This window comes from Triticum aestivum, chromosome 7B (genome assembly GCF_018294505.1).
Source record: "Triticum aestivum cultivar Chinese Spring chromosome 7B, IWGSC CS RefSeq v2.1, whole genome shotgun sequence".
NCBI classification, from domain to species: domain Eukaryota; kingdom Viridiplantae; phylum Streptophyta; class Magnoliopsida; order Poales; family Poaceae; genus Triticum; species Triticum aestivum.
The window spans coordinates 508858444-508867781 of record NC_057813.1 but is presented as its reverse complement, the minus strand read 5'-3'; the positions used below and the strand labels follow the sequence as shown (position 1 = coordinate 508867781).

The following is a 9338-nucleotide window of genomic DNA, read 5'->3' as shown; positions in this document are numbered from 1 at the left end:
TCATCATACAAACTGCAAAATGAAATAACAGAAAAAATGGTTAATAAACAATTTTACTTAACAGATAGGCTAACATATAAACACCTAATGCTGCTCTAACAATTTGGACTAAGAAATAACAATGTAATCCACTAATGCTGCTTTGCTCTGCTCTAGTTAGGACTCATGTAATCCAATATACTTCTCTGCTCTACTTAGGAACTAGCAATTAGAGTGCTAAACATGCAGACAGTAAACTAGGCAGTAAACCCTAACCCTAATCCCCAATTTCAGTTTGCAAAGATGGAACAATGGAACACTTACAGAACACCACCGATGCCATGAGTCCACTGACGGGCGGTGCTAGGGTTGGACAACCAAATTCGCGCCATCTTCAGCCTCTGCTCCATCGACAACGCCGGCTCCGCAAAATCTTCGTCCTCGCTACTGTACTCCGAGCTGGAGTAGCAACCACTCCCATCGAGGCCTAAGCGGGGGAGGTCGCCGCCGCTCGCATCGCCCTGGCCATCGTCGCCTGCCGGAGTAGCCGAGGCCATCGTCGCCTAGGGCACAGCAACCACGGGGGAGAGGAGGGCGCGAGGGACGAGTAGCCGCGGTGGAGGTGACAACGCCTAAGCAGTTCGATCCATGACTACGGTGGCGTGGTGTGGCGGGCGGCGGGGCGGGCGGGGAGGCAGCCGCCGGCGAGGAGGAGAAGGAAGAGGGCAGAGCGGGGTCGGGGTGTGGCTCGACGGCACCAGCCGCGCCCTAAACGGTGCGAGCCGGCCTCGTCCCAGTCAGCGCCCAGTCAGCGCGCGAGCACGCGCGCACTGGCCAGCGTGTCGCCTGACGGGCGGGCCCAACCGGTCAGCTTTTCTGTCAATACGTATAAAACACACTTTTAGTCTTTTTTGCAACGGCTCACCCCAATCTTGGTACTGACATGTAAAAATTACCAATTTTGATACCAATCTGCTTCCAATGCCCCAATTGTGGTACTTCTGTGCAATTTACTCCACCCACGGCCCGGGTACAGAACCGAGCGAGCCCCCCCTCTCTCGAATCGTTCCCCTGTACTCCTTCGCTCGTACACCCGCAACTCCCTCACGAACCCTCAACGCCGCCGCCAGTGACGCCGCCGCCGCCTGCTACCCCTCGTCGCCGGTCGGATCCTCTCCTCCGCCTCCAGATCCGGCCACCCCTGCCTCTTTCCCTCCGGATCCCCAACTCAGCAGCGCTAATCCTGCCAACAGCAAGGAGCAGCGACCTCCATGGCAATGGCGACCTGACTCGGACGCCATTGACGCCCGAGACAACAGCCGGAGCAAGGAGCAGCAACCCCAAGGCCTAGCCCCTCGCCCAAACATCAAGGTGAGCACCCATTTGCTGAACAAAGATTTGGTGTGTACCGTTGATGGAAACTGAATTCTTTTGTGCAGTGTACGTGTACTGCTATCTGCTAAGATATTAGTTGTATGAACTAGTACATGTGAGGATGGACGTAATTTGTTCAGTGTAGTATGTAGTACTGCTATGATTTTGGTTTTGCAAAAGTTTAGCCAATGAACCAACACTCTGTATCAACCCGCAGCAAAGCCCTCGCCGCCGCCGCCGCCCGCGTGGAGCTAGAAGCGGGAGTGGAGGGGCCAAAACAGTCCCACGATGGAGTACGTCAACCCTCTCACGGGCTTCCGCGTCGATGGCCGCCGCCCCAACGAGGTCACGCCCCTCTCCTCCCTGTCTCGCCTTCCTCTGCTTCACGCTCGGCTGACTGATTCTTGGCGGCCGGTGTCTCGCAGATGCGGCAGCTCAAGGGCGAGGTCGGCGTTGTCTCCAGGGCCGACGGCTCGGCGCTCTTCGAGATGGGCAACACCAGGGTCATCGCCGCCGTCTACGGGCCCCGAGAGGTAGTCCATGTCCCTCGTCTTGCTCGCACAGAGCCTGTTGGACGCCAACTGTTCGATGCAGTGTCTGCTAGGGAGTAGCGAGAGTTCATGGTTCTTAGTTAAGTTTTGGAATCAGGATGATGTTTTTGAGAGTGCAGATGACATGTTTGATGGAATGCCTATCAAGGGTTCTTTTCCCAAGTTCATGCAGCACGTTTCATGTACTGTCTATGAAAGGATTTACTTTCTAGTTGGTGCGGTGCTAAGACAAACTACATGGAGCAACTTTTCTCAAAGTGCGTGATGAAATGGCACAGTAGTCGTTCATGTTAGAGATGCTACGGCAGAATTGTATCCTTCTGGTGTTTTGATAGTGGCAACATGTTCTAGGAAAACTGTGCCAGTTGAACATGGGGAGTTATTCCACAGGGTCTAGGGATGCGGCTTTCCTTGTGTAGCTATGATATTGTTTTTTCATACCAGTCAGTATTCCTCAATATGAATGGCTAACAAATCCCAGCTTTAAACATAATGTTATGTCTGCTTGTTTCACTCATTCAGATCCAAAACAGGAGTCAGCACCAAAACAGTAAAGAGGCTTTGGTAAGTTTATTTGCCCAAGTGCACCGAGTATTAAAGCTTCTCTTGTTACGATGCGCTCTGAGAAATGTGTCTGCAGGTGCGTTGTGAGTATAGAATGGCAGAATTTAGCACTGGGGATCGAAGGAGAAAGCCAAAAGGTGACAGGTATGTTCCATCTTGAGGAGGAAGAACTGATGAAAATAACTTAACCACTGACTATAGTGGATTCATTTATTATCAGTACATGCTTTCGACATGACAGGTTTTCATATCGTTATTTCCAGGCTTCTTTTTCTCCATGTTATGTTTCTTCTAATATTTCCGATGTCATTATCATTTTCTGTATTGGGGATTGTACTTTTGAATTATGTCTGATTTTTTCTTAATGGGGATCATGTTGAGAGCTTTTTGGGCCGGTAACGTCACCAAATATTGCAATGCAATTAAAGTAGAAGTTCAGGAATTTCCTCGTGTGAAATAAAACAGACAGTGCTAATGTATAGCTTAATTTATTCATGTCAGTATTTTCATTATTGTTGTCTGTGTTGGGGACTGTTATTTTTGAATTGTGTCCGAGTTGCTCTTAAAGGGGAAAGGTCCTCAAAACTAAGGGTGGGTGTCATCTCAAGAGCTTTTTGGGCCAGTAATGTGACCAAATGTTGCAATGGAATTAAAGTAGAAGTTCAGAAACTTTCTCATGTGAAAATAAAACAGACAGTGCTAATGTATAGCTTAGTTGATTCATGTCAGTTGTAATCTACTTAATTTTTCAACAACTATATAGTAATATGGTGAATCTATAACTTTGTGACAGGCGATCAACAGAAATTTCTCTTGTTATTCGACAAACAATGGAGGCAAGCATATTAACACATTTAATGCCACACTCACAGGTGAGTCATCTAACAAGTCGAGCTGCAAGAAACCTCTATCCTAAATTATAAACAGGACCCACTTTGAATGCTTACTGTGTTTATTTATAGATTGACATATTTGTCCAAGTTCTTCAAGCTGATGGTGGTAAGTGCACTGTCTTTGAATATTTCAGATCCATCTCTAATCTACATGCACTTCTATAACTATTTGTAGAACCTACTTCATTTCCTTGCCAAACCAAAGGCACACGACACAAGCCTACTTTTTTGTCCAGAGGCTGTGTAAATATTTTACTTATTACTTAATAAACATGCATTTTCTTGTTTCCATTACCCAGTCCCGCTATGGCATAGTGTTATTTTTGTCTATTTCGAAACGATTGTAGCATTAGTGGTAGTAAATATGACACAAGTTTCTATCTTGATCATGACTGCGTGTCTAACAGGAACCAGGTCTGCATGCATCAATGCTGCAACTCTAGCACTTGCAGATGCTGGGATTCCAATGCGAGACATAGTCACTTCTTGCAGTGCTGGGTATCTGTGTTCTACTCCTTTGCTTGGTAGGGGGCCTATTTTCTGTTCTCACATCTATGACAAAGCAAAGAATCATCTCAGACAAAGAGGCCCTTAACCATTCTAATATGTTATTTCAGATCTGAATTATATAGAAGACAGCGCTGGAGGCGCGGATGTCACAGTTGGCATTCTTGCAAAGATGGACAAAGTGACTCTTCTGCAGGTTACAGAACGATCATAAACTTTGATTGCTCCAAATTTCAGGGTCTCCCTAGCCCGTGCCTCATCTGCAGCACAAACTTTCTGATGCGACACATTTCTTATGTGCTTAGTTTGCTGCACGACATCATTCATTCACAGTAACACTAATGCTCAAAAGGTGACTTTCAGATGGACGCGAAACTACCAATGGATACATTTGAGACTGTGATGGACCTTGCAACTGAAGGGTGCAAAGCGATCGCAACCTACATCCGAGAGGTTAAGAACTGTTCCTTATTCTCGGCCGCCCTTGCTCAATTACATCTTCCCCAAACTTGTCATCCTACCATTGGACACACTGAAACCATATTGTTGTGTACACCAATGATTTTCCCATTGTATGAAACCTGAATGCTGGTTGGTTGTGTTGTGATGCTGAAATAGGTGCTATTGGAGAACACGAAGCAGCTGGAGTGTCAGCGAGGCTAGTTAAACGAGAGCCTGTGGCACTTGAAGGCGGGTCTGTTGTGTAACGCTGATTGATGGCTTATCTGCCTAGCAGAGCTAGCATTGAGAGAAAAAATGACACTGAACCTGTCAAAGATAGCTGGACCATCATTTTCCCTCCTAATGTATGCTGTAGCGTGCAGGAGATGACATCTTGATTATGTGGAACTTTGATGTTGAACTTGGTATCCATGTTGTACTTTTGAAAATGTTTTAACATGCTGCAAATTTAACTTAAATACCAGGCGAAGTATGGTACATACATCCCCAGGTTGACATGTTGTGAAAGCATTTCTACTTCCTCCGTCTAGGTGTATAAGTCACTTTATGAAAACCAAATACTTTCAAAACACTTAGTTGCGGTGCATTAGTTCTTACCTCGTTTATTGTTTTTGACATGAGTAAAGGAATCAACCAATAAGAAAGGTGGAGTGTGTATGCTTTCAATGGCTTGCAGCGGCCAGTTCATTACATGCAGTGCTATTAATTAGCAAATAAACATTAAATTCTTTTGTTTTTTTTCCTTCGTCTTGGTTGCGGTGCACAACCTAAAATGACTTATGCACCTAGACGGAGGAAGTACCTCATTTATGATGGATGGTGAAAATTTGTTTGACTGAAAAACTCTTAGAAAGCATATGTATGCTGCTGTCATTCTGCCTGCATTATCACCAAATGGCAACGCAGCTCCAGCACACCATTTTGCTGGCTGTAGTCAAATAGTACCTCCATTTTTTATGTACTCTCCGCATATTAGTTTTGACTTAAGTCAAACCTTATAAAGTGCGATCAAGTTTGTAGAAAACAATATGAACATTTACAGTAACAAATTTAGTTATATGATGTGAAAATATATGCAATGATGAATTAAGTGGTATTGATTTGGTTGTGTATATGTTAATATATTTTCTACAAACTTGTTGAAATTATATAAAATTTGACTTTAGACAAACCTAATATACGGATTAAATGAAAACAGAGGGAGTATTATTCTGCCTTGAAAAAACAAAAGGAGCTATAATAAATACATCAGTTCCGTTCACAACAATGGAGCCAAAGTTACAACATGACACATGTCTACATAATGTATATCAATAAGGTTTGAATCAACAGAGCAACAATATACTGAACTGATGATATGGACACAAAGGGAACAACAAGCACAGTATGAAACCGGCACGCAGCCGCCGAATTAGTTTTGGGCTGAGGCTGCTTGATTCCCGACAGGAAACACCGACATTGTAGCGTTGTTCTCCTGGCCCGTGGCATCCACGCTAGCGTGTCGCGTGAACTCCTCAGGCGTTATGTGTGTGCCATGGCAAGCACACATGATCTTCACTTTGTTTCTGCCGAAGTTGTATGTTACGCCCAATATGGTCCTGCCATTTGGTCCAGTCCCGGTTGTGGATACCCAGGGAAGATCAGGGTATGATCCGGACCCTCCGAATTTGATGTTCGGGGCAATGCCCGGCCTTATACCAGAGCCCGAGCCCATGAGAGGCAATACCTTCTCGACAATCTTACCACCATCCTCCAAAAGAGCAGAGGAGGACGTGCCAACCTGTGCAATTCATACAGAAGAGAAAGGGAAACGATAAAGTTTCCAAATTTTAAACGAACAAAAGGTATATCTGTGCGCACAAGAAGCTCAATGAGGAATTACTTTTCAACCATGTTCATTTTACCTTGCTAGATTACAGGAAAGCACTTGCATATCAAGAAGTGACTATACTGCTCATAGATACTCCCTCCGAACCATAGTACATGTCGAAGTGTTGAACTGAGGTTGAACTAACCTTAGTTCAAAACTGCGACACTTATTTTGAATCGGAGGGAGTAGTAATTAAAGTGGTTCTGAATTAGATGAGCTAACTACACACCTCCAGATTGCTTCCATCATACCAAACTGAAGGAGAAACTAATAAACAAGGAAGTTTGGGACTGGACAGTAGACTAAAACTCTTCATTGAAATATCCAGACCAAGTATTTCAACTTAGTGTTCTTACCTAACCTAACAAATCCAGATGTCATTTAGAGAGGTAGACACATATAGGAGTCATTTTATGGCATATATTAGATTACCGTAGCAACATAACCTTTTCCTCTTTATTTGCACATAAGTAGAGTATTACGAGGTGAACTAACCTTGAGGTTTCTTTCCATCATCAGCTTGTTTGACTCCTGCTCATTCGGCTTGCTTTGCAGCAAAGGAAGAAATAGCCTGAGGCGGAGTACCAAATGCCCATGAAGAGCTCGTTTCAAGTATTGGTAGCTGACCTGTTGGGTAACCAAAAGAAACCTGGGAGGCACCGCCCATCGTCTGGATAGCTAGTCCATTGTGTACGGGTGGCCTCAAATGCACTATATACATTGGAGGAAAATTTGGTGCATTAGTTATGCCCAGGGGTGCCGAAACCTGAGTCTGGCCTTGATATTGCGCAATCACTACATTCGATGCTTGCAAGGGATTTCTATGCGGCAACTTTCCAGAGCTAGATTCACTACCTGAAAAGCTCGGTTCCCTCTTTCCTTGAATCCACCTGTAGCATCATCACTGGATCTCTTTATATCAGATCCGCTGTTTACCACAGAGCCATTGGCACTGTCTTCACGCTGTTGAGCCTTCTGCTTCCGAGTCCGCAACATCCTCATTTTCACCATTGAACCATCATCTGTGCTAATTGAAATTGGTGCATTTTTCACACCTCCTTCAGAGCTCTTACTGAATGCGTCAGGCTAGTCAACAGCAGAATGATGCTTCTTATGAAAACTTGTCTCTTCAGAAAGCATCTTTCTTTTACTTGAGACTGGCATGTTTTCCTCAGAATTATTTCTAATATTATTTGGAGTCCGCCCCTCTTGATACTGGGGAAGCTGAGATTGGTGGGCCATTAGTTCACTGGATCCATCTGCCACTGGAGCAGAGGAGCCCCCATATTGTCCCCAGAAGTTCCCAAATGGCGGGGTAGCAGGGCTCTGCCTCTTCTTGCTACTGTGTTACTGGTTCTCAGCAGTTGCTTGATAGTAATGCGCAAAAGGAGCATCGGGAGGTTGCGAGACACCTTTGCTACTGCTCTCTTCCACTTGAGGTTCCGCCTTAGGCTCTAGAGAAGCATATCTTGCCTTAGACTTCCCAGAAGACCCACCACCCAAAGAGAGGCCTAAACTAAGCTCAAGGGCATCCTCCATTTCTAGTTTCTGGTGATTGTATGGTTAAAACCTGATTCTTTAGCATATAACACCAGACTGCCTCGAGTTATAATTATCCCATTTAAGCAGTCATTTGCAATGTAACAATATTATAGTAAGGGTATGCCATCATGTCTGTCCATGACAATAAATAAGTAAGTGTATGTAGAAGCATACAAACATAGCAATCCATCATAAGAACATATGCTAAACGACTATGAAGCACCAATATAGCCAGGTCTGGCATGTCTATTACAATACACATCCGATACGCCAGATACAGTATCCCCAGAGTGACACGGGTAGACGATACAGCCATCGGCACGCTGCCGGCATGTCAGGACACGATAAGCCCAGTAGATGCCCACTCCTAAACCAACCAGCCAGCTCTCTCTCTCTCTCTCCCTCTTTATTCGCTCAATTGACCAGGGCAGTAGATTGGATCAAGAGCAACTGGGCGACAACACGAGCACGCCTCCGCATGGATTCGTCTTGCTGTGGTCTAGAGTCACCACTATACTTTGTTGTATAATGCTCCTCCTGACCTATTGATGTTGCTGCTGTGTTGGCTAGGGAGTAACACACCGACATGGCATCTGGAGGCAGTGGCATCCCAGGCAGCCAATCTTTAGTTGGTGAGAGTATATTAAACAATAGTATCAGTGTTGATATTGAAGAAACTGGGGCTGGTGTTGTCAATCAAAAATATCCTCTAAGGGCTCATGCTACAACTTAAAAGTACCATGATGATTGAGGAAATCGATGATAATTCAGTCCTCAAAGCCTCGAAAAAAGAGGCATGAAAGCAACAAATGGGGCAGTATTTTGATCTCTCACGCATCCAGTTTTTCTGTTTTTATTACAGGGCACTTCATTAATTATGTATACATACTTGCCGTATGGCTGTTTCTAGACATTGCTACATCCCATGTCCTTGTATCCATGTCGCCATATCAGTGTAGCATAGCTAAACCACTGCGTTTCAGACTATTTTGGGCTGCTCGACGGCACATAAATGGTACATGGTGATACAAAATGTTCTAATCGGTTACACGAAAGACATCTGAACCATAGCCTAGATATATGTCTGTCTACAGTAACTATTAGGAATTCAGAATCAGCCCTCTTTTGAAGTCAGAACCGTTCTTATTTGACTCGAATCAAGCAGCTTAACTGCCTTCCTCTCGCAGCCCCAGGCGAAAGCAGTTCTCCAGGGTCAAGGCGGAGGAGCGATCCGACCACCCCTCCTCTCCCCAGGCGATGAGATCTAGCTATAGGGGCGACCTCGATATCATGCCGGTAATCGTCCTGCTTCTCTTCCCCTGACCGTCGGCTAATCAATCGCGTGGATTCCTACATCTACCCCTCCCTCCCTCCCTCCCTAAAACTCCCCTCCGCGCAGATCCAAATCCTATCAACCCGCCTCCAACTGTAATAACTGTAAAATCCTGAGCCCAGCACCAGGGAAAAAAATCAAAACAAAAAGTAGATCAGGAGCCCCGAACCAGTGGTGCGCAAGCGCCGAGCCCACCTTCTTCTTCGCAGCTGGCGAGCCCACCGGCGACAGGTCACGGAGTGGGGCCGGGGAGGCGACGACAG

General features: G+C 45.4%; 1 protein-coding gene and 1 pseudogene across 1 annotated transcript; one reads left to right on the top strand and one right to left on the bottom strand.

The window, feature by feature from the left end:
- Positions 1 to 1007: 1007 nt before the first annotated feature.
- LOC123159797 (exosome complex component RRP41 homolog) lies at positions 1008 to 4758 on the top strand. Its single transcript, XM_044577622.1, has 11 exons — positions 1008 to 1350; positions 1571 to 1698; positions 1779 to 1886; positions 2427 to 2468; positions 2545 to 2612; positions 3262 to 3340; positions 3431 to 3467; positions 3769 to 3885; positions 3979 to 4064; positions 4232 to 4321; positions 4487 to 4758. The coding sequence occupies exons 2-11, from the start codon at positions 1642 to 1644 to the stop codon at positions 4529 to 4531; spliced, it is 729 nt and encodes a 242-aa protein (XP_044433557.1). The 5' UTR covers positions 1008 to 1350; positions 1571 to 1641; the 3' UTR covers positions 4532 to 4758.
- Positions 4759 to 5546: 788 nt separating this feature from the next.
- On the bottom strand, positions 5547 to 7757 carry LOC123159799 (protein NINJA homolog 1-like; annotated as a pseudogene).
- Between the last annotated feature and the right edge of the window lie 1581 nt (positions 7758 to 9338).

Excerpts from the sequence above, each read along its gene's own strand:
- LOC123159797 (XM_044577622.1), top strand. The coding sequence starts at position 1,642 with ATGGAGTACGTCAACCCTCTCACGGGCTTCCGCGTCGATGGCCGCCGC. Across the intron at positions 2,613-3,261 it reads AGAAAGCCAAAAGGTGACAG|GCGATCAACAGAAATTTCTC; the intron begins GTATGTTCCATC and ends ACTTTGTGACAG. Across the intron at positions 4,322-4,486 it reads TCGCAACCTACATCCGAGAG|GTGCTATTGGAGAACACGAA; the intron begins GTTAAGAACTGT and ends ATGCTGAAATAG.